The sequence below is a fragment of the Aquarana catesbeiana genome, linkage group LG10 (assembly GCF_042186555.1).
Source record: "Aquarana catesbeiana isolate 2022-GZ linkage group LG10, ASM4218655v1, whole genome shotgun sequence".
NCBI lineage: Eukaryota > Metazoa > Chordata > Amphibia > Anura > Ranidae > Aquarana > Aquarana catesbeiana.
In genome coordinates, this window is record NC_133333.1 from 180,682,914 (window position 1) to 180,708,810 (window position 25,897).

A 25,897-nucleotide genomic window follows, 5' to 3' on the forward strand; every position below is an offset into this window, starting at 1 on the left:
GTGAGTGATGGAAATTCTACAACTTTTCTTGCAATCTGATAATTTTAGCCAATTCCTACTATTAAAGCTTCTTACATGCATTGAGCAAATGATCCGGTTCGCCCATCCATACATTCGAGGTGGATGGAGGAATGCTTCCAGCTATGCTTTTGTATTCTGACAGTGGGAAGCTTTCCCTGCTGTCAAAATACAGTGCTCAGGGTTGCTGGCTATAGCCAGCGGCACTGATTGTTCGTGAAATATCTGACAGACTGGTTGTACACAAGTCCACTTGTAAACAACCAGCCTGCATATACATGGATTGAAATTTGTCAAGTCCCAGCTGAACCAGCTGAATTTTGATCCAAATATGGCCAGCTTTAGAAGCTAGACAAAACTGACACATAAAAACCAGAACAAAATGTAGCTCTCAAAGATAAAATCAGATGTTGCACATTTCTAGCTATCGTTTATGACCCTTTAAGTTATATCATCATGGCATACAAATGCCAATACATCCCAATTTAGATTAGATTAGATTCTTCACGCCAAAAAATGCATTTTCTATTTTTGAAGCCAGTCTGGTGGATTTACTATGATGCTTAGGGTCATTGTCCTGCTGCATCACCCAACTTCTACTAAGCGCCAGCTTCAGGCTGGCAGGCAGCCATCCTGACATTATCCTATAGGATATTTTGGCAAGCTTTGGAATTTATTTTCCTCTTGGTCATGACAAGTGGTCCAGGCCCTGAGGCAGCAAAGCAAGCCCAAATCATGATATTCCCTCCACCATAGTTTACCAATGGGATGAGATTTTGATGTTGGTAAGATGTGCCCGTTTTACTTCATACATAGTGCTGAGTATTCTTCCCGAACAATTCAACTTTTGTTTCATAAGTCACAAAATATTTTCCCAGTAGAATTGCAGTTTACCAAGGTGCTCTTTGGCAAACTTCAGGTGTGCAGCAATTTTTTTGGAGCGCTTCATATGTGGTGTTCTGCCATGGGCATCCTTCTTGTTCAAAGATTTGCGTATGGTAGACTGAATAGGGATGTTTTCCAGTTCCAGTAATGCCTTCAAGGCTTTAACTGTTACTCGTGGTTTCTTCTTTACCTCATTGAGGATTTTTCAGAAATAAAAAACTGATAATTGGCATGTGCGTATGTATTCACCCACTGTGTTATGAAGCCCATAAAAAGCTCTGGTGCAACCAATTACCTTCCAAAGTCACATAATTAGTGAAATGATGTCCATCTGTGTGCAATCTAAGTGTCACATGATCTGTCATTACATATACACACCTTTTTGAAAGGCCCCAGAGGCTGCAACACCTAAGCAAGAGGCACCACTAACCAAACACTTCCATGAAGACCAAGGAACTCTCCAAACAAGTAAGGGACAATGTTTTTTATAAAAAAATATAAAAAATCTTTGATGATCCCTAGGAGCACCATCAAATCTATCATAGCCAAATGGAAAGAACATGGCACAACAGCAAACCTGCCAAGAGACGGCCACACACCAAAACTCACGGACAAGGCAAGGAGGGCATTAATCAGAGAGGCAGTACAGAGACCTAAGGTAACCCTGGAGGAGCTGCAGAGTTCCACAGCAGAGACTGGAGTATCTGTACATAGGACGACTATACTGCATAGAGTTGGGCTTTATGGCAGAGTGGCCAGAAGAAAGCCATTACTTTCAGCAAAAAACAAAATGGCACGTTTTGGGTTTACGAAAAGGTATGTGGGAGACTCCAAAAATGTATGGAGGAAGGTGCTCTGGTCTGATGAGACTAAAATTTAACTTTTTGGCCATCAAAGAAAACGCTATGTCTGACGCAAACACATTATCCAAAGAACGCCATCCCCACAGTGAAACATGGTGGGGGCAGCATGATGCTGTGGGGATGTTTTTTAGCGGTCGACAGAGGTTCACCTTGCAGCAGGACAATGACCCCAAATACACCGCTAAAACACTTGAGTGGTTTAAGGGGAAACATTTAAATGTGTTGGAATGGCCTAGCGAAAGCCCAGACCTCAATCCAATAGAAAATCTGAGGTCAGACTTAAAGATTGCTGTTCACAAGCTCAAACCATCCAGCTAGGTTCAACAGATTCGCCATCAATCATTGATCATCTGTCCACTCTCACTATTAGAGTCAGAGATAATTTCTTGTTCATTAACCTCAAGCTGGGGGCTGGATTCTAGTTCCTCCAGCTAGCTGCTGCCTTAACCCCGGTTTTAAAGGTCAAAGTAATGACGTATATATACTATGGGAGGTCAGCAAGTGGTTAAGCTGACCTGAGAGTCTAATAAAATTTCAAACTCTGTGTTGTCAATTGCTCTGTTACACCAGGTGTACTATAATCTCTGTAATTTGAATCTTCTTTATATCATGACTTTCTTGTTACTTTGTTAAACTTCAATAGGCCTCAATATACGGAGTTTTCCTTTATCATATGATCTGGTGTCCATTTCTTTAAAATAGCATGTTCAGCCAGGTGTGTCAGAGAGGCTGGAAGGTTGAGGCCAGCCTCAGATGACCCATGTCAACCGGTGGCACCTTCGGGGTTATATATACACACACAAGTATGCACCAATATAGATACATACATACATTACATACCAATAAAGTGTAAGCATTAGCCCAGGTAAATAATACAAATGTATTCAAATGAATGCATATATTTCAAAAGTAAGAAAAAGATACTAATACAATATTTGCATAAAAAAAACATAAAATAGTGTGCTAACATTTTTGGGAATTTGTATATGATGGAATAATGGACTGTACAGCTCTGGGAAAGAAACTATACTTCAATCTGTTAGTACAGATACTCCTACAGCATATTTCACATTTACTAATTTGAATTTTGTTTCCTTTCAGGTATATTACTATGCAGACAGTATATACGGAGCAGCTGGAGTGGCAGATGACACTGTTCAGTATGTCACAGTGGCAACTGGATCTGTCAATGTTCTAATGACTTTGGGTGCGGTGAGTTCTGTGGTTGCTCAATGCTCATAGGTGAGCAGATTTATCCTGGGGAACAACAAGCAGAGAGGTATCTTTCTGTCCTGCTCACCACGATATTCAGCTGATGATGTAAGTGGCACATAGGTGGTTCTTTGTTCCTTCATTCTTCTTTATAAAGGAATGAAGGATCAAGAGCTGATCACATGAACCATTTCCAATAAGCTGAAAATCTCTGTGTGTATTACCAAGCATCTTAGATTGTCTGAGGCTTTCTAAAGTTGGCTATACACTAGTAGATTTTTAAACAAATGTTCACATGAAGACTCGTTCAAACATTTGCACAAAAATTCACAGCGTATTTGATGACTTGATAAATGTTGTTCGAAACTACTTTGAAATGTTGTTTGCTTTTAACATTCCATTTTGAATGGCATGGACTTTCTCAAATAAAAAACCACGTACACTATTAGAAATTTGTTCATTTTAGAACATTTTTCCAGCGCCTTTAAATTTTCTCCAGTTGATAAAAAACGTCAATTTAACCCTACTAACCCTTAGAAAGTCATGAAATTGAAAAATTTGTATTAATACAGTGCCTTGAAAAGAGTATTCACACCCCTTGAAATTTTCCACATTTTGTCATTTTACAACCAAAAACGTAGATGCACGCCACACTTTTCACATATTTATTTGTAAAACATTTTAAAAACCATTTATAAATTCCTTCCACTTTACAATTATGTGCCACTTTGTGTTGGTCTATCACAGGGGTCTTCAAACTATGGCCCTCCAGTTGTTCAGGAACTACAATTCCCATCATGCCTAGTCATGTTTGTGAATATCAGAGTTTTACAATGCGTCATGGGACGTGTAGTTCCGCAACAGCTGGAGAGCCGTAGTTTGAAGACTCCTGGTCTATCACATAAAATCCCAATAAAATACATTTACGGTTTCGGTTGTAACATGACAAAATGTGGAAAATTTCAAGGGATATGAATACTTTTTCAAGACACTGTATATGGCCAGCTTTAAAGGGGTTTAAGGGGGTACAGAAAGATATGACCATAGAAAGGAAAGATAGCAAATAGTTTCAGGACTAGGGGAGTAATTTACGAAAGCCGTGCGCCATCAGTAGAGGCGTACGGTGAGGTGCAACGCACATTTTCATATTTACGAAAATGGTGCGCCGGTGACAGAGCACGAATCCCCAACTTACTATATCGATCTCGGCGCACGGGAGAATGCAATCTGTGCGCAACTATGGACATGGCGCACGGCATCTCCAAATCAATATTGCCAATATTATGGGGTGATGTGTGGAAGTTTAGTAACAACTGCCCAAGTAATATGCCCAAAATAGAATGAGAAAGTAACTTTTTCAGAGAAAGCCTGCTGTGCCTGCAAGTACGTTTAGAACTGTGTAAGATCAATGTAAGCAGTGCGCATGCGCAAGCAGCTGTTGTGCTCGTTCACATGCGTTTGTTCACTGTGCCACCAAAAAACTTAGTAAATGTCAAGCAACGTACATGCAATTGCATGGGTTGCACCTCTAAACTTGACACATTTTTTTTTACGCTGGTTTACCCTTATGTATTTTTTTAAGGAGATTTGCACACAGGTCATGTTAGCATGTTACGTTGTCAACATGTGACATGCACCTTGTTAAAATTATGTAAAATGACTCTAGCTCCTCTAGCTCCTTCTAAAAGGGCATTTAACCTCCCCTCTAATGCATATAATTTTCTTGGGCTAGCTTTTGCTTTTAAAGGGAACTCCACACTCCATTGTCCAGTGCTCTTGTCTCCCCCCTCTAACCCCTTGGATTTCCATGGGCTAACTTTTGCTTTTAAAGGGGAACTCCAGACTCCATTCTCCAGTGCTCTTGTCTTCCCCATCTAATCCCTTGGATTTCCATGGGCGCACTTTTGCTTTTAAAGGGGAACTCCAAACTCCATTCTCCAATGCTCTTGTCTACCTCCTCTAACCCCTTGGATTTGTAAGGGCTAACTTTTGCTTTTAAAGAGGAACTCCACACTCCATTCTACAATGCTCTTGTCGACCCCCTCTTACCCCTTGAATTTCCATGTGCTAACTTTTGCTTTTAAAGGGGAACTCCACACTCCATTCTATTCTCAAAAGGCTGTGAGCTGCCTTCACCAATCCAAACCACATCCTTTTTCAGAGCATACAACAGGGCCAGCTAGGAAAGGGTCGAGAAAAGCGATCGCCCAACCCCCTCCTGAATCATACAAGGCCACATGCACTCAACATAGCTTACCTTTGGGGCATCTTGGGCTCAGCCCAACACCAACCACAAAGCACTTAGTACCCACTAGTTCAAAGGAGTTTTCCACATTCCATAAAACGCCCCCTGTCTGCAGCCCCCGACAACCCCAGCCTTGGGTTGTGTGGAAGAGGCCCTTGTCCCCTGAATAAGGGAACAAGGTGGTTGACTTTTTGGGTGCCCAAGCCCCTCCTGCCCCCAAGCATCCACTCCCCTTTCATGGGCTGGCTTGCTGTGTGTTTGGCTAGGGGTTTGTTAGTGTGTGGGAGGGGCACAATATTTTTTTAGTTTGGGGTGGTATTTTTAACGTGGGGGTTCTCATTTTAAGCCTTAACAGACCCAAATGGCCTTGTATGTATTGGGGGCAGGCTATTTTTTGTTTTGGGTTAAAATATTTTAATAATTTTTGATTTATTCTTACATAGGGTGGTGTTTGTGTGGGTCATGTGTGTATGTCTAAATGATTTGGCCTCAAAACACACACCTACTTCCTGTGTAGAGATTCACTTCCGGGCCAATGTATATCGCTTCCTGCTTCAGTGTGTGTGTGTGTGTGTGTGTGTGTGTGTGTGTGTGTATATATATATATATATAGAGAGAGAGAGAGAGAGAGAGAGAGAGAGAGAGAGAGAGAGAGAGATATATCTATAGATGTATGTTCTTGTGTCCACCAGCAGAGAGAAGTTGCGTAGATGCCACACTCCCAATTCTGGAGGCATAATAATCAGTCTAGCACAGGGGTTTTTAAAAGTACGGCCCTCCAGTTGTTCAGGAACTACAATTCTCATCATGTCTAGTAATGTCTGTGAATGTCAGAGTTTTACAATGCCTCATGGGATGTGTAGTTCCGCAACAGCTGGAGAACCGTAGTTGGAAGATTCCTGATCACTCTAGCATGTCTTGAAAAAAGGTGGTTTTTTCAAGTGCCTTGTATAATGCCCAAGGGATATCGTTTGGAAAATACAAGTGGGTCATGGCACATCTACAGTCCAAATTTGGCACTTAAAGCGGGATTCCGGCCAGCGATTTTTTTTTTTTTAAGTCAGCAGCTACAAACACTGTAGCTGCTGATTTTAAATAAGTACACTTACCTGTCCTGGGTGCCCGCGATGTCGGCCGCCCGAGGCCGACCCGTCCCTTGGCTCTCGGGTCCCGGCACCACCATCCTAACTAAGGGAAACAGACAGTGGAGCCTTGCGGCTTCACTGCCAGTTTCCTACTGCGCACGTGCGAGCGGCGCTCTGTGAATGGCCCCGTGGTTTTCTGGGAACACACACAGTTGACAGAAGGCATCGGGGTCGCTCACCAAGGAACAGGACACGCCGCGGAATAGGAAGAGGCAGATTAGGAAGACTGCCTAGCAACAAGGGTTCAGGTAAGTTTTAAATTTTTTTTTTTATTTTTTGTTTTAGGATTTTTGGTGCAATTTTTTTTTCAGGGTGGCCCTCCACTTTAAGATGGTCATGCACTATGCAATCTGATTGGCCAATCTCTGTACAACTCGATATTTAAACAAAATAGGTAATAGGAAGACGCACTTGAACAATGAATTCAAAATATAGGAAATAAAACAGGCTCTTGCACTAAATCTAATTTATTTAAGATCTGACTGATTGCAGTGTATGGTCACCTTTAAAGATTAAGATCTGAAAATATAAATTTTTTGGGTTTAGCAACACTTCTTTGTTCTTTGTAATGTGTTCAAAGATTTGAGTAAAAAAAAAAAAAAAGAAAAAACACATTTCATAGCTATATTAGAGGTGATAGGAATGAGATTAGCATCAAAAGGGTTAACTGAGTACACCTACTAATTGCCTAACAAGACACATCCAATGCGATGAAATTAACCAATTGTATTGGGTGTACGCTAATATCAATGAGAAAACCGCAGTTACTCTAGCGCCAGTTGCAGTTTACATATGAAGGTATTTATTAACGTTATTTGTGCTTCAATGTGCGCCGGTTCGCACATTCATTTAATGACTTTTCAGGCGCACCAATTAATGTATGAACTGGTGCAGTGCCTTCTTCTTAGTAAATCACCCCCCATGTGTCTTATTATCTTAAAGTGGAACTATCGTCAAAATCAAAAATTACATTTTTGGTCATAGTTTCATTTTAAGCTTGTGTTTTCACATCCATACAATTTTGCATAAGCTTTTATAAGAAATAGATTTATATTTTCTGTAACATGATTCCTAATTTTCATCTGTTTTATATTCTTTTTGACTGCTCTGCAGATAATATAAATGTGTCTTGTCTTCACTCTGTGGTTGCAGGTCGTCATTGTGGATTCGTGGGGTAGACGACTATTACTGCTTATAGGCTTCGGGACATGTTGCATTGCTTGTGTAGTTTTAACTATTGCTCTGGTTTATCAGGTAGGAATACTGTGGCTTTTTAAAGAATATGCACTGAATATAAGTTCTTGAACACTGAACTGATCATTAAGTAAAGATCCAAATCACTATAAATGGTTGCTTGTGTATCTAACCCTAGGCTCCATGCACACTGGCAAAAAAAAAGGTTGATTCTACAGGCGTTTGACGTTTTTTTCACCTGCCTATAGAAACATTTCTATTGTATTGGGTCTTTGCACATTATGACGACTACAGGCATTTTCTGACAGGGACGTTCGGAGGCAGGGAAAAAAACCCTTATCAATCGCGTTTTCTGGAGAAGTTTAGGAGCTGTGAAAACGTCACTCACTCCTAAACTCCTGTTATCTCTCTTGAGCATCAAGTTTCAATGTTTTTTTTTTTATTTGGGAGTTAACTTTTGCAGAGGGGAGTGTTGTGAAGTACAAAAAACACCTGTAAACTCAAACGCTCATAAACTCTCATAGACTCGCCTAAACTTTGTACAATATGCTCTAAATTCACGTTTTTTATGCCACGTTTTCCCAGCTAAAACGCTGATGTTTTTTTCTGCTCCTAGTGTGCATGGAGCATAACTCACAGGATCTCAGATCAGTGAACTTTCCTACTTCATTCGCTGTTTCAACAGGTTCCTTCCCCAAACCTGCACCCTTTTCTGCAAAAACTGACTTATGCCGCGTACACACGGTCCGACTTTTCAGCTACAAAAGTCCGACAGCCCGTCCGACAGACTTTCAACAGACAGACTTTTGGCGGACTTTAAACAGACTTTCTAACGACCAGACTTGCCTACACACGATCACACCAAAGTCCGACGGATTCGTACGTGATGACGTACACCGGACTAAAATAAGGAAGTTGATAGCCAGTAGCCAACAGCTGCCCTAGCGTGGGTTTTTGTCCGTCGGACTAGCATACAGACGAGCGGATTTCTGGGTCCGGCGGAGTTACGACGTAAAGATTTGAAGCATGTTCCAAATCTAAAGTCCGTCAGATTTGCGACTGGAAAAGTCCACTGAAGGTCCGGTGAAGCCCACACACGATCGGATTGTCCACCGGATTTGGTCCGTCGGCGTCCGTCGGACAAGTCCAGTCAAAAAGTCCAACCGTGTGTATGCGGCATTATAGTCAATACCTAAAACCACATCTCCATCTCTAACCATCCTTCTAGATGATGTTGTATGCCTACTGCCATATAGAGAGCAGTGACAAATGACAGTCACAGCAAGGGCAGAGATGTAATTGATATGCGCACAGACAGTTATTGACTGCCTGGTTTCACCTTCTATATTCTGCACGAGGGACAAAATGGTGAAACCTAATGGTGAGATGGGGCTGGGAGGATCCTTACTTGTAACAAATAACTAAAGTACTTAAATTAAGTACTTAATAAAGTACTTAATTTGTGTGTTTCTCACCTAGCAGACAAATTCTCCCTGCCACCTACGCACGCGCAGATGTGCCACAGGGTTAGGGTTTTGTCTCTTGTTTATCTGCTCAGCTTGTTAATAGCTTTGTCCACAAGTGAAACAATGTATAGAATATACACTATACAAGTGGTCAAATAACACTTGATTTCTCATTGCCTAAACAATGCAAGGCCACCTGTACTACAGCCTTTGTGTACAACCAGTGATAAACTGGTGTGTCTTGTTTGTGGAGTAAATCTTTTCATTGTTCTCAGTTCCGAGAGTCCATGACTTTAATTGACTTCTATGCAACTTGCTTGCAGAACAAACATTTTAAGCTGCAAAGTTATTTTCCCAGTTATGTATTTCTAATACTGGGAAACATTAACCCTGTATTTTGGCCTATGTGAAAATTTAACAAGTTTATTTTCACAGACCCCTTTTCATAGCTCAGAATAATAGAAATTACATATCATATAATTTTTTATTCAGAGAGGCTCTGACATTCTGGATAGATAAGTGACTTTGTAAGGTGGAATTACCAAATTAACCAGCCTTTTCCAGAAATCTAGTATAGGAGCAGAGAAGTTCCACTTTAAAGTGATAACAAAACGCACATAATGATGGTAAAAATTATAGGCAAATTGCAGATCTTCAAACTGTGGCCTATCTGTTGTAAATAAAACAAATATTTTAAAAGTATCGACCACTCTCAGGGTGAAATCTCAGCTTTAACGTGGCAGCAATTAGAGTAAGAAAAAAAAATCCCCTTAAAGTGGTTGTAAAGTCAGAAGGCTTTTTATCTTAATGCATTCTATGCATTAAGTTAACCAGTTGCCAACTGCCCCATACCTGAATGACGGCAGCAGGGCGGTTGGATAACTCTGGGATCACGTACTATGACGTGATCCCGGAAAATTTATGCTCCTAGAATGCCTGAATGTGCTACTTCAATGTTGCGCCTCTGTATGTGGCCAGGCTGTGTAAAAGTCTCACACATGTGGTATCACCATACTCAGGAGGAGTAGCAGAATATATTTTGGGGTGTCATTTTTGCTATGTACATGCTATGTTTTGGAAATATCTTAGAAATGGAAAACTTTGTGTAAAAAAAATGTTTTCATTTTTTTTCCACATTTTCCAAAAACTTCTGGAAAAAATGAACCGTTCAAAAGACTCATTATGCCTCATAGATTATACGTTGGGGTGTTTTCTTTCCAAAATGGGGTCACTTTGTGGGCATTTCCATTGTCCTGGTGCTCCAGGGCCTTCAAAAGTGTAATGGTGGTTGAGAGATTTGAGAGATTGTGTAATTTATGCTCCTAGAACGCCTGAATGTGCTACTTCAATGTTGGGCCTCTGTATGTGGCCAGGCTGTGTAAAAGTCCCACACATGTGGTATCGCCATACTCAGGAGGAGTAGCAGAATATATTTTGGGGTGTCATTTGTGTAATGTACATGCCATGTGAGAGAAATAACCTGTTATAATGACAATTTGGTGTGAAAAAAAATAAAAATAAAAAAAATCTTAATTTTGCAAAGAATTGTGGGAAAAAATAACAACTTAAAAAAACTCACCATGCCTCTTACTAAATAACTTGGAATGTCTACTTTCCAAAAAGGGGTCATTTTGTGGGTATTTGCCTGGCTTGTTAGGGTCTCAAGAAATGAGATAGGCCTCAGTACATCAGGTGTGATCAGATGTGATCAATTTTCAGTGATTGGCACCATAGCTTGTAGACTCTATAACTTTCACACAGACTAAATAATATCCACTAATTTAGGTTATTTTTACCAAAGATATGTAGCAGTATAAGTTTTGGCCCAAATTTATGAAGAAAAATTACTTATTTGCAAAATTTTATAATAGAAATTAAGAAAAATTCATTTTTTTACAAAATTTTCGGTCTTTTTTCATTTATAGCACAAAAAATAAAAAACCCAGAGGTGATCAAATACCACCAAAAGAAAGCTCTATTTGTGTGAAAAAAAGGATGAGAATTTCATATGGGTACAGTGTTGCATGACTGAGTAATTGTCATTCAAAATGTGAGAGCACCGAAAGCTGAAAATTGGTCTGGTTAGGAAGGGGGTTTAAGTGCCCAGTGGTCAAGTGGTTAAAAAGCTTTCTGTGTGTAGCAGCCCCCCTTTAGCCCCTCTAATACTTACCTGAGCCCCCATCTCTATCCAACGATGTGCACGAGTGCCTCGGCTGTCCGGGACTCCCCCTCCTGATTGGCTGAGACACAGCAGTGGCACCATTGGCTCCCACTGCTGTCAATAAAAGTCAGTTAGCCAATCAGGAGAGAGAGGGGGCTAGGCCAAACCACAGCCCTGTGTCTGAATGGGCACATGGAGCTATGGTTCGGCTCTGGTGCCCCCATAGCAAGCTCCTTGTTGCGAGGGCACTCGAGAGGAAGGAGGGGCCAGGAGTACGGAAGAGGGACGTGAGAAGAGGAGGATCTGGGCTGCTCTGTGTAAAACCGTTGCACAGGGCAGGTAGGTAAAACATGTTTGGTTTTTTTAAAGAAAAAAAAATTAGACTTTAGTATCACTTTAATTGCTAAAATATGCAAGATACTTAGAAATGCTCAAAAGCACTAACTAGAGCTGCACGATTAATTGTTAAAGAAAAATCGTGATTCAATCCCCCTCACGATCTTAATCCGGCATTTAGTGTAGAGTCGTCCTCTGCTCACAGCTGGCAGCTGTCAAAAAAAAGAAAAAAAAGACATCCTGACAATTTTATGGCAACATTGCTCAGCGCTGAGAGATAAACAGAAACAATCATTTGGTTCTTTTAGATCAAAGGGATGATCTTTAGTCTGTAAATGAGGTTAGTTTAACCACTTAAAGACTAATAGGGTGTACACACGGTCGGACTTTGTTCGGACATTCCGACAACAAAATCCTAGGATTTTTTCCGACGGATGTTGGCTCAAACTTGTTTTGCCTACACACGGTCGCACAAAGTTGTCGGAATTTCCGATCGACAACCACGCGGTCACGTACACCACGTACGACGAGACTAGAAAAGGCCAGTTCAGAACCAAGCTCGGCACCCTTTGGGCTCCTTTTGCTAATCTCGTGTTAGTAAAAGTTTGGTGAGAGACGATTCGCGCTTTTTCAGATCGTTTTCTGCCGTTCAGTTTGTGCTTGTGGGTTTGTATCTGCTCTCCAGTGCGTGCAGTCAGTTCGTATTGGAGTTTTCTGTGTGATCTTGCCTGCTCATTGCTGTTTTTCAGGTCGCTCTTCACAGGCCTTGCTGTTCTTCAGTGCGTTCTGTTACTTCGTTCTGAGCAGCCGACCGTTTTCTAGCCATGTTTCGTATGCGTACTCCTCGTAGAGTTCGTGCTGTGCGGGGGCTTGGTGTTGGGGTCCTGACCTTGACACAAGTCCAGTCCATGAACAGGGTGGGGAGGAGTTCATGGACCAAGAATTGGTTGCTTCAGCGTGACCAGTTCTGTCATATGCCTTTGCTCTGTGAGATCCTGATGATTTCAGGAACTTTCTCAGGATGACGGACCCCGTGTTTCACAGTTTGTTGGCTTCGCTGACCCCCTATATCAGCAGGCAGGATACCTGCATGAGGCAAGCCATCACTCCGGAGCAGAGGTTGGTCGCTACCTTGCGGTATTTGGCCACAGGGAGAAGCCTGCAGGACCTCAAGTTCTCGACAGGCATCTCCCCCCAGGCTCTTCTTTGTGGACATTTACTGCTTGTGTTTGTTTGAGCTGACCCTGACAGAAATGTGTGGAGTGCAGAAAATGTTGTGATTGTGTAACCTTATACAAAGCACTGTTGGCTGTTATTTACTAAATGCAAAGACACTTTTCACTACAAGTGCACTTGCAACTGCACTGAAACTGCACTTGTAGTGCAAAGTGGATTTGCCCTTAGGAAATTACCCCCATTTTCTCATAAAACAACAATTACATCACCCCAAAAGTGTTGTAGCGTTGAGACAATAATCCACACATTCTTGATTAACAATCTTTTTAATACCTGCACAATCACATGTGCATTTACCAAAGGTTTTTCTGACAAACCAACATGTTTGTTGTATAACAATTTTTGTGGTGTCATTATCCAAAATCAAAATGTGCATTTTATAGAAAACAGGCCTGTGTAAAACCAACAAGAAAGACACAAATCTTGATCTTACAAAGTTCACATTTGGTAGAACTTGAAGACAATATCAGACATGAGTATTTAGGAACTGTGTTTGATATTGCGTTCAGATGGGGGGAAATCACCCCAGGAAAAGCCAAATTTGGAAGATGCACACCAATTTCCCAATGTCCACAGTTGCTATCTGCCATCAGGGGGGATCAAGGGATGTGTTTTGGGGGAGAAAGCCCTTCCTCACCGCTACTTTATTATTGAGGAAGGGGTTGCACCCCCAAAACGCGTCCATTGATCTCCCGTGATGGCAGATAGCACATGTTGACACACTGTGTGCATCCTCCAAATTTGGCTTTGGGAAAAAACATTTAGCACAATGTAGCACACAAAAGAAGAAAGTGATTTGGAGGGCTTTTAAACTCGCCCCAAAACATCAATGATGTTTTTATATTTTGGAATAACTTCATTGATGTTTTGCTTGATGTTTTCCAATTGTAAATTACACCCATGATCTCCCCGATCAGGATCTGGGCACTTTTGGATGTGAAAGGATCTTCATCCACAACCTCACGATCACCTACAAAGAGAGGAAACCCAAAATAAATTAGGTCTAAAAAAAATGCCGCCATCCATCTCTTATCTGAGCCTGTGGTTGCAGACACTTACCTGTTGTGGTGACTAGTTCCACCACGTCTTCTTCCTCCTGCTCATCTTGTGTTGGGGGGATTTCCCCTTCTTCCAGAGGGGGGGGGGGGGGGCTCTGGTCTCCTGGGATGAGGGGTGTCCTCCGAGTCTTTTCTCCCCTATGTAAAACAAAAATGGTATAATTAGCACACAGATATTTAATGTCAGAACTATAAAGATGAAACATTGCTTGGAAGTGGGGTACAATGATCTATTTTAGCAGAGTTCCAACATGTGGCTTTTTTAGTGTCCTTTGTCAAGCTGCAATACTTTACCTGTTTTGTACAAGCTTCACAGATGTATCCCCCCCCCTATAGTATACACTGGAGCACCTGTGTGGCCCCCCTAATAAAAATGGTGTTCTGGGGTCCCACACTAGTGCTCCAGTGTCCAGATGTGAAAACAGCTGCTCAGTGTCCTCTCCTTACACAGAATCTAGTTTGCATTTCATTCTATTAACAAAGCCATCTACACAACCCAATTCTTTGAAGACAAGTATAGGGCGTCAAAATGGTGGCCAAATGCATATGGCCTAAACAATGGTATTTTATCGTCCGAAATAAAAATGTGTGATCCGAACGAATAATGTGCCCATGAACATGAAAGTTGACATTTTAAACTGTACAACAGTTCCTAAAAGCACATGGAGCAGCACGAACGTAATAAACATAAAGAATAGGAACACAGCACAACTACTTACTTTTTTGCAGCACTCTCCGGATCTTTCTGTACTGCTCATGTTCTCGTAATTTCAGGTCCGACCACCGCTTCCTGAGCTGATCTTTCGATCGTCGTACCCCGAATTTCCGGTGCAGACTCCTGACCACTTTCGCCATGATCTTGGCCTTTCGTATATTGGGGTTGGGGTAAGGCCCATACTTTCCATCATAGTCGGCCTTCTTCAGGATGTCCACCATCTCCAACATCTCCCCAAAGGACATATTTGAGTCCTTTAATCTCCTTCTGGATCGGGACGTTTCAGGCTCCGGCCTTTCCTCCTCCTCCTCCTCCTCGTTGCTGTAATTAGCACGATCCTGCTGTCTATCCGCCATGTGCTCTTCCTCCACTGCGCTGAACGAAAAGGGGTGGGGAATAGAATAGAAAGAACGTCAGGGGCGGGCGGAGTTATACGCATGCGCAGTGTGTATAAATCGTAACGCGCGCGTCTTACGTACGATCTGTGAGCGGAGGAAGGAGCATCGGAGACACCGATCGTGCTAACGAAGGTAGGATCTAAACTTGGGCCTATACTGCTTCGAAATGGAAGCCTATATTGTAACAAGATTAGGGGAGTTTGGCCTGACATTAGGGTTTGTCTTGTGTTGTGTCTTGCAGAGAAAATGGATGGGTTCAACGACCACAATTTCCTGCCCCTGTTCATTGACAAGTACAGGGAGCTGCCCTGTCTGTGGCAGGTGAGACACCCCCACTATAACCATAAACAGAAGAGGCAGGCAGCGCTGGAGAAACTGCTGGAGTTGGTGAAGCCGGTGGTCCCCACAGCAACCATCCCCTATTTAAAAGCAAAAATTGGTGGCCTGAGGAGCACATATCTGAGGGAGCGCAAGAAGGTCACAGATTCCCAGAGGTCCGGAGCTGCAGCAGATGACGTTTATGTCCCCAGGCTGTGGTACTACGAGAGACTGCGATTTCTGTCAGACCACACTGAAGTCAGGGAATCCCTCTCTACTCTTCCTTCCACACTTCCTTCCATCCCAGCTGAGGCTTCCGATGTCCAACCTGGGCCTTCCAGCCAGGAAGAAGTGGAGGAGCCCAGCTGGAGTCAGATATAGCATTCTTCTACAGATTTCTGGGCAATAAAGAAATGATGTTTACTAGATGTTAGTATTGATCACTAATTGCTGATTAAAAAAAGTGTTTTACATATCAATAGACAGTAGTGGGCACCCAAAATTGGGACAAGAATGCAAAATACTGAGCTCAGAATGATAGTCAGTTATATTTGTTAACATTCAATTTGCAGCAGTCAGGAGGTGAAAATTGTGTGTGATTGATGAAAACAATACTAAAACTATGTCCCTTTTTCATACACAGGAAGACCTCAGCCAGGAGGAGGCTGTGGAATGTGGCAGTCAGGAGGAGGCGGGGATTAGTGTCAGCCAGGAGGAGGCGGGGATTAGTGGCAGCCAGGAGGAGGCGGGGCTAAGTGGCAGCCAAGAGAAGCCTGGGACAAGTCGCAGCCTGACTGAGTCTCAGGTTCCTCCCCTCCGCCTGCCACATAAACGAGCCAGGAAGATGACTCCCAGTCCTGTGCAGGATTCAGCATACAGGCTGATCCAGGAGGCTTCGGCGTCCCTCAGAGCCTTCCCCAGTCCTGAAGAGGCCTTTGCCTGCATGGCTGCCACCAAATTGCAGGGCATGCAGGAGGACCAACGCAAGATCTCTGAGGACCTGATTTATAAAGTCCTACGTAAGGGGGAGAGTGGGGAACTGACACACAAGACGGATGTCATTGAGATCGACGATCCTCCTCCTCCTCCTCCTGCTGCCACAACTCCACCACCACAGCCAAAGGCTGGAAGGAAGCGTGGAAGGAAGACCAAAGAGTGATGACCCTGGGTTCAGTCTGGTCTGACAGAAGATGCAGTCTCTCGTATGACCACAGCCTGGGGACATAGATGTCATCTGCTGCTTTCCGGATCTCTGGGACTTCTGGACCAGACTGCCCTCCCTTAGATAAGGACTCCTCAGGCCACCAATTTTGCTTTTAAATAATTGATGTCTGCCCTGGGGGTCCAAGGCTTCGCCCACTTCTGCAGTTTCTCCAGCGTTGCCTCCCTCTTTGTTTATAGTTGTGACCCCTTAATAAAATTTTTTTAGGTAAATTCTACTCTCCTGTGTGTGTTTTCATCCAAAAAGGACAGTTTGTTGGTGAGGATTCAGGTACATTTCTAAAGTACAATGTGAAATTAACAAGGGACAACACCAAACAATCTCCTACAGATTAAATAGAACAACATATCAATGGTGTTGTGGGAACTTGTCACAAAAAACACACAAACATTTTCGGGAGTACAAATCAAAATCACCAAAAAACAAAATGAAAAAAGAGAAACACAAAAAAAGAATCTACATTAAAGTCAAAAAAAAAAAAAAAATATGTTGTCAGATGTGAGAAATCAAAATATATTGAGGGACTCCCGATAAATAGTAACGAAAGAAGTTTGTGAGAAGTGTGTGTGAATATGAGCATCAAAACTACTTAATTCTTGTCACATTATAAAGAAGAAGAGAGTGCGCTGTATTAAACCATTTTGAACATTGCAGCTTGACGAAAGTGCTGTATCCATTGCGAACGCTAAGTTTACCAGAACGAGCTGTCCCGTGTCGGAATTTCTTCTGAGCATGCGTGGCACTTTGTGCGTCGGAACAGGCCACACACGGTCGGAATTGACGCGATCGGATTTTGTTGTCGGAAAATTTTATCTCCTGCTGTCCAACTTTGTGTGTCGGAAAATCCGATGGAAAATGTCCGATGGAGCCCACACACGGTCGGAATTTCAGACAACACGCTCCGATCGGACATTGTCCATCGGAAAATCCGACCGTGTGTACGGGGCATAAGGCTTTTTCTGACATTTGTTGCTTACAAGTTAAAATCTGTATTTTTTGCTAGAAAATTACTTAGAACCTGCAAACATTATATACATTTTTTTAGCAGAGACCGTAGAGAATAAAATAGCTGTCGTTGCAATATTTTATGTCACACTGAATTTGCACAGCGGTTTTTCAAAAGCAATTTTTTTGGAAAAAAGTACACTTCAATTAATAAAAAAAACCCCAATCAGTAAAGATAGCCCAATTTTTTGGTATAATGTAAAAGATGATGTTATGCCGAGAATTGTGATCTTTATTCTAAGCAAAACAATCTTAATTCTCATTTTATCCAGAATCGTGCAGCTCTAGCATTAACCAATATCCCTCAATCAGAATATATTTATTTTAAACTTAGATTTTCACAGTGCTTTACAGATATTTTACATTCATATCAGTCCCTGCCCTCAACGAGCTTGGAATTTAAGGTCCCTAACTCACATGGATGCATGAGAATCTGATTTTTTTTTTTAAAGATTGCTAACTATGTAGATGAAAAGTTGCCTTGCTCAAACCTGCAACAAATACTTAAAAAATAAATAAGAAAATTAAAAAAGGTATTTTGTAAGGATTACACTCTAATTTAATTGTCTCCTGTCTAAATTGGTCCTAGTATGTGTCTGTATGAATGTGAGTTTGGGACCTTAGATTGTAAGCTCCTTGGGGCAGGGACTGATGTGAATGTATAATATATATGTAAAGTGCTGTTTAAATTGACGGCACTATATACTGTAAGTACCCGTGATATATAAATGTTAAAATGTAAAAAATATAGGTGTATATAAATGTTGACCCTATTTGCCTTTTAGACCACGGTACATTGGATGCCATACCTAAGCATAGCCTGTGTGATTGTCTATGTCATCGGCCATGCCATTGGACCAAGTAAGTATAACATGATTGGGGCTAGTTAAGTAAGTACAACATTCAAGCACATTAAAGTGGATGTAAACCCAAAAAAAAGTTTTAATTAAGGCTTGTAACTTGTACAGTATAGGATTTCATATCATGTGTGCAGTCTTGACACGAAGAGTTAATCCAGCTCTGAGCAATCCTCTTATTTTTTTTCAGTGAGATAAAAAGGGACAGACAGAAAAATTCTTCCCCCCTGCTGTGAGTGACAGGTGATTTACCTATCTCATGCACAAGCCTTGGAGGCATTATGCATAATTCTCATCCCCTCCTACTTTCTTCTCAAGCTCTCAGAGGATTGGCTGCTCCTCAGCATGATTGGGCATGCTGAAGTCATGTGGTGACTTTTCTGGGTTTTGACTGGATGTTAGAGATCATAGCAGAAGTTCAGTGTAAGAAATACACAGGAGAAAATTCATATTGACAAAGGGAGTGTAGAGGTGGGCGGGGAGTCTACTGACCTCACGACTCCACCCACCGAGCTCCGGACAACAGACCCACCCACAGAATGTGCAATTTTTAAGGTCTCATAACAGACAGAGGGGAGACATTGGACAGGTAAGGATACATGCAGGAGGCATGTACAGTATATTCTTATAGATAACCACTATGGCAGTAGTTTAGAAAGGATGAGAGTGGGTTTACATCCACTTTAAAGCTCTGTGGGGAAAAAAATGGCCTCAGGAGCTTTATGCCATAATGTGCTAGTGTGCAGCTGCGATGACATCCCTCCCGTTCATGAGAGTCACATCATTGCGGGACACAGTGTTGTGCTGTACATGTACGCTGAGCTGCACATGTACTGTACACAAAAAAGCACCTCGGTGTACACAAACACTGACAGGCAGGGAGAAGAGTTTATAACAAAGGCCCCTATCACACGGGTGCCTCCGTGAAGTGTTTGCTCAACGGGGAAACTCTTCACTGATCCCCACTGAGCAGGCAGGTGACAGGTCCGCGTCCGCTCCACTATGCAGAGTAGACACAGACATAGTCCCGCTCTCCTCTATGGGACAATCGGATGGAAACAGATCGCCTGTCTGTTTCCATTCGATCTGCCAGACGGATGGGGAATAGGACCACCACCCGTCTGTTTCTGACGGACAGGATCGGAGTGGATGGCGGCGGGTGTCAGCAGACATGTGTCCGCTGAAATACGCTGCTCCATAGAAGAGACTGGAGAGTTCAATCAGGTCTGCCTGAAAAACTGACAGGTGGAACTGATAGGATCGCCTGTGTGAAAGGGGCCAAAAGAGATTAACAGGATTTTATGATTGAAGAGACCCTATCTGTCAGTGTTTTATTATTATTCATATTTAATTCCACTTTATTGGACATGATGTTTGGGTTCAATTTATCATCACGCTAAACAAAGTTCTTTTTTGTCCATTAGTAGAAGTTGCAGGGCTGCAATGGGGTTAATTTACTAAAGGCAAAAAGGGAATTTTCCCCAGAATTTGGTGAATGAGTTGAAGCACTGCTGACTTTCATCATCCAATTATGTGTAAGCCAAAATGCTGTCTTTTTTTATTTTCCATGCAAATAATCAGGTGGGTTTTCTCTGCAAAGTGAATTTCCTGACGCATCATGGCAGCACACCCCGCTTCATTCTCTTTTTTATCCTCACCTGACAAGATTGGATGGACATCACACACCTCTTATCGCATTTGCCCCAGCAAGTTCAGCCTCTCCTGGATGGAAGTCTTTCCCGTACAGTCTCTAGGAGCTATAAAGGGAGCCCCAATCTGGTGGTCTCGGGAGCATTCGAAAATTTTCTGGCCTTTTACAAGCTTTAAAGAAGCTTCATATATCGCAGTGGTCTCCTACCTTCCCTTTTACACGGGTGTTGTTTCTCTTTTTTATCTTTGCAAGCTTTCCTGAGCCTTGTAGTCCCACAGGCAGTCGGATCAGGGCAAACATGACCGCCACGTCTATCGGAGAGTTCTGCGCATGCGCGGGAGGAATTGATGTAGCCGGTATTCGTCTTTGCCCCTATCCAAGATGGGGCGGGCACTAGCGGTGCGCTTCTGCGCATGCGTAGTAACATCACTTCCGCCGAGACGGCAGAGGCGGATTTCAATAGCCAACTTTCCTGTCAGTACTCTCTGGATGTTTCTGCTGCACAGGAGGCTGGCCTTTTTTTTATCTACCAGGTTATTTCTCCTGCTATGATCTCTCCCTGTATATATCTTTTGATTAACTTGTTTTTATACAGGCTAACTGCTTTTACCATCCTATTTCAGGCTACCTATTCCCTTCTGCCACTGTTCATGGAGACCAGTGCCCAAGCAGACCACCCTCAGCATATAGGGTAAATGGCTGTCCACCTTTATGGGTAAGTATTGAAGAGAGAAAAAGAGAGCATAACCACAAACGCTGCGATTTCTAGCAGCCCTACCAGGTCAAGATCTGTAAACTCCAGGCACAAGGACCGATCAAGCCATGCCTCAACCTCAAGGTCTAGGAGAAGCGAAACGAGATCCTCATCCCGTCATCGCCACTCACGTCATAGCCGCTCACGTCATAGCCACTCACGCCATAGGAGGTCACCCTCATCCCAACGCAATAGGAGTTATCACACCCGCAAAATGCTTGCTGGGTGTGCGGTGCTCCAGCTTTGCCAGAAAAATTAGCTTGCCATACATGCTTCAATGAGGCCGCAAAAGAAAAGGAATCAGACGCCAGAGAGGTTACTGACCTCATCAGGGAGTCAGTGAGGGAATCCATACTAGAGACATCAGCACCTGAAACAGACAGGGCAGTTCCAAGCACATAATCTGCAGCGCCTCTTCATACCATAGAACCAGAATCTTCTTCGGTTTGTGAGGTGGATGAGCCTGGCAGCAGCGTCCATGATGGACTGAAGTGGGAATAGCCTATTTAGAGGTAAGCCAATGAGGAGGGAGTTGCAGTAGTCAAGGCGGGAGATGACCAGGGAGTGGATTAGAAGCTTTGTGGTGACATTGGTTAGAAAGGGGCATATCTTGGAGATGTTGCGGAGGTTGAGGCAGCAAATTTTGGATAGTGATAGGATGTGGGCTGAAAGGTTAGTTCAGAGTCCAGGATTACACCTAGGACCTTGGCGTGGGGGGACAAGTTGATAGTTGAGCCATTGATATTGACAGAGAAATCAGGGAAAATGGCACCTGGGAGAGGAAATATCATGAGCTTGGTTTTGGATAGGTTGAGTTAGAGTAAGTGATGTGACATCCAGGCTGATATGTCTGCTAGTAAGTTGGTGATGTGTGAGGAGACAGATGGAGAGAGCTGGGGGGTGGAGAGATAGATTTGGGTGTCATCAGCGTAGAGATGATATTGAAAGCCATGGAAGGCAATCAACTGACCCAGGGAGGTGGTGTAGATTGAGAAAAGGAGAGGTCCAAGAACAGAACCTTGGGGGACCCCAACGGAGAAAGGAAGAGGAGAGGAGGAAGTAGAGTTGTGACACTGAAGGAGTGATGGGATAGGTAAGATGAGAACCAGCAAAGAGTACAGTCACAGAGACCAAATTAGTGGAGTTTATTGAGGAGGAGGGGGTTGTCCACTGTGTCAAAGACAGCAGAGAGATCCAGACCATGCCTGGAATGAGAAGATCTCATTTAAGACGATTGGGAAAGACCTGATCAAAAATACAGCCTTAATAACAGGCTAGCGAATTTGTACCCCTTAAGAGAACCCAGGGTAAACCCTCTAATTTACGCTCCAGTCGTTGACGCCTCTTTGATGCGACTTGCCAGACATGTCACCCTACCAATCGAGGATGCGGTCACCTTTCGAGACGTACTAAACTGAAAGTTCGACTTAGATTTGAAAAAAGCATATTCCACAGAAGGTGGTGCTTGTAGACCGGCGATTACTACGGGAGCGGTTGGTAGAGCCATTTCCGGATTGACCGCCAATATAGAAAGATCTTTACACGAGGGAGCCGACCAGGAGAAGATCATTACTTCACTTCAAGAGCTGAAACTGGCAGGCGATTTTGTAGCAGAAGCCTCCGTAGACATCATCAGGTCATCTGCCCGAGCAATGTTAGCCTCGGTGATGGCAAGAAGGGCCTTGTGGCTAAAGCCTTGGGTAGCCGACGCAGCATCAAACTAACTGGTGCAAAATTCCATATGATGGGGCAAACCTCTTTGGTTCCAAATTGGACTCGGCCATTTCTAAAGTGACAGGATGCACATTAGAAGGACAATTGGCAGACAATGGCACTTCCAGGCACAGGGAATGGTATCAAATATACTAGAGCTCAGAGCAGCTTTTCAGGCTCTTCTAGCCTTTAGCTCATCCTTGAAGGGGAAGAACATCCTAATACGGATTGACAACAAGGCGGCAGTAGCATACATCCAGAAGCAAGGAGGTACCAGGAGCCGCACACTGATGGAGGAAGTTCAACCCATCTTGGATTGCACAATATATCTAGCAGACCTGAAAGCAGTATATGTTCCAGCGGCACAAAACCTGTTGGCCGACTATTTGAGCAGGGAACTTCTCTCAAACAATGAATGTTCTCTGAGCCATCAGGTCTTCTCTCTCCTGACAGAAGCTTGGGGAATCCCGGAGATCGATCTGGCAGCAACACCTACAAACACCAAGTGTCAGAGATTCCTGTCAAGAGTGGCTTACCCATAAGCCGAGGGAATAGACTGTCTTCTCCACCCTTGGAACTTCAGGCTAGGGTACATATTTCCACCAACGCCACTAATTGTGAGATTCCTTTCCAGGCTCAGGAGGTCTTCTGCTATGGTGATAGCAGTAATTCCTTTCTGGCCAAGGAGGCCTTGGTTACCTTATTACAACTCAGTCTGCAGCAACCACTACCTCTTACGGTGACACCGGACCTACTATCCCAGGGTCAATTCCTTCATCCGCCTCTGGAGAAGTTGCATTTGATGGCATGGAGGTTGAAAGGAATAGGCTGCTAGAACAGGGTTGTTCTCCAGAGGTAGTATCAATGCTACTACAAGCCAGAAAGTATACCACTAACACCACCTATGGGAAGATATGGGGGGAAAAAAAATTCTATGGCTCAACAAACAAACTGGAATCCACTATCGCCAGTACCTCCACAGATTTTGGAATTTCTCCAGGCAGGTATAAAAAAGGGTCTAAGCTCAAGTACCCTGATGGTACAGATTTCCGCCTTATCTGCAAAAACAGGCATTAAATGGGCATTACATCCCCTCATAACTCAGTTTATGAGGGCATGCTTAAAGATCAGGCCTCCAAAGAGACCAACATTTCCAACTTGGGACCTTTCAATAGTGCTAGACATACTTTCAACTTTCCCTTTTCACCCGGCTTAGTCTATCTCATTATGGGACTTAACACTAAAACTAACCTTCCTCATTGCCATTACATCAGCCAAAAGATTTTCAGAAATGCAAGCATTGATGATAACTGGACCCTACCTGGTCTTTTATCCTGACAGAGTGGTGCTAAGGCCTTCAGACCGTTTCATTCCGAAAGTGGCAACATCATTCCATTATAACCAAGACATCATCCTTCCGTCTTTTACTAATGATCAAGGTGAACCTCGTGTTAGATATAAAATCAGCTATCACCACTTATCTGACGGCTACAACTTCCTTTAGGAAAACAGACAATTTCTTGGTGATTCCTCATGGGATCAGGAAAGGTCAGTCAGCAGCACCGCTCACTCATGGCTAGTCAAGTCCATCAGGAAGGCATACTCCATTCAACAGCTTCAACAGATTGAAGGCATTAAAGCTCACTCAACTAGGGCAGTGGCAACTTCATGGGCAGCATACTGCAAGGTTTTGCCGGAGACAATATGCAAAGCAGCTACCTGGTCATCCAGACATATGTTTATGTCCCACTATAGAATAGATTCCACTCAATTGACAACAGTAGAGTTTAGGAGAACTGAAATTTCCCAGTGTGTGCTGCCATGATGCATCAGGAAAACGGAAAATTGTATACTCACCTTTCCGTAATTTTCCTTTCCTGACGCATCTTCATGGCAGCACACAGCATCCCACCCATTCTTTTAGGTGATAGATACAGAGAATGAAGCGGGTGTCTCTCTTTCAATTTTATAGTTAACCAATCCTGTCAGGTTGTGGGGGTGGAGTCACAACCCAGTGTGTGCTGCCATGAAGATGCGCCAGGAAAGGAAAATTATGGAATGGTGAGTATACAATTTTCCGTTTTTAAGCACATTCACTAAACTCTGAGGAAAATTCCCTTGAAATTGCAACTTCCATTGCAAATTTAACAATCCATTTGCCTTTACTAAATAAACCAATGTCTCTATGTCAGCTATAATTTCCTTAGTGGTTGACAATGCTAGCAACAAATATGAAATACAACAAATGCCAACATTTTACATGCTTAACTGCTTCAGCCCTGGAAGATTTTACCCCCTTCCTGACTAGAGCACTTTTTGCCATTTGGCACTGCGTCGCTTTAACTGACAATTGCGTGGTCGTGCGACGTTGCACCCAAACAAAATTGACGTCCTTTTTTTCCCACAAATAGAGCTTTCTTTTGGTGGTATTTGATCACCTCTGCGATTTTAATTTTTTTTAATAAACAAAAAAGAGCGACAATTTTGAAAAAAAAGCAATATTTTTTACTTTTTGCTATAATAAATATCCCCCAAAAATATATAAAAAACAATTTTTTTCCTTAGTTTAGGCCGATATGTTTTCTTCTACATATTTTTGGCAAAAAAAAAAAAATCGCAATAAGCGTATATTGATTGGTTTGCGCAAAAGTTATAGCGTCTACAAAATAGGGTATAGTTTTATGGCATTTTTATTATTATTTTTTTTTATTAGTAATGGCAGCGATCTGCGATTTTTATCGTGACTGCGACATTATGGTGGACACATCGGACACTTTTGACACTATTTTGGGACCATTGTCATTAAGGCTGGATTCACACCTATGCAGTTTTAGTGCTTTTTGCATTTTTCAAATTTGCACTAGAGTCCATTTAACATTGTCTCCTATGGAACACGATCTGTAGTGCAAATCTGCAAAATGCAAAAAGCACTACAACTGCATAGGTGTGAATCCAGCCTAAGGCTGGATTCACACCTATGCAGTTGTAGTGCTTTTTGCATTTTGCAGATTTGCACTACAGTTCATTTAACATGTTTTCCTATGGAACATGTTCTGTAGTGCAAATCTGCAAAATGTAAAAAGCACTAAAAATGCATAGATGTGAATCCAGCCTTATACAGCGATCAGTGCTATAAAAATGCACTGATTACTGTGTAAATTACACTGGCAGGGAAGGGGTTAACCACTAGGGGGTGATGAAGGGGTTAAGTGTTTCCTAGGGAGTGATTCTAACTGTGGGGGGATGGGCTACAACTCACATGACAGCGATCACTGCTTCCGATGACAGGGAGCAGTGATCTCTGTCTTGACACAAGGCAGAACAGGGAAATATCTTGTTTACATAGGCACTTCCCTGTTCTGCGGCTCTGTGACACGATCGCTGGGAGACCAAAGGACATCGAGTCTGCAGACCCCGCCGGCACGGTCACGCTGCACGTGGCGGG

General features: G+C 42.8%; 1 protein-coding gene across 1 annotated transcript in view; it reads left to right on the plus strand.

The window, feature by feature from the left end:
* LOC141111061 (solute carrier family 2, facilitated glucose transporter member 5-like) overlaps positions 1 to 25,897 on the plus strand; it is a 123,255-nt gene that overhangs the window by 92,758 nt on the left and 4,600 nt on the right. The window contains exons 9-11 of the mRNA XM_073603021.1: positions 2,868 to 2,978; positions 7,521 to 7,622; positions 18,263 to 18,338. Of these exons, the coding sequence (XP_073459122.1) occupies positions 2,868 to 2,978; positions 7,521 to 7,622; positions 18,263 to 18,338 (289 nt within the window). The remainder of the gene's footprint in view (positions 1 to 2,867; positions 2,979 to 7,520; positions 7,623 to 18,262; positions 18,339 to 25,897) is intronic.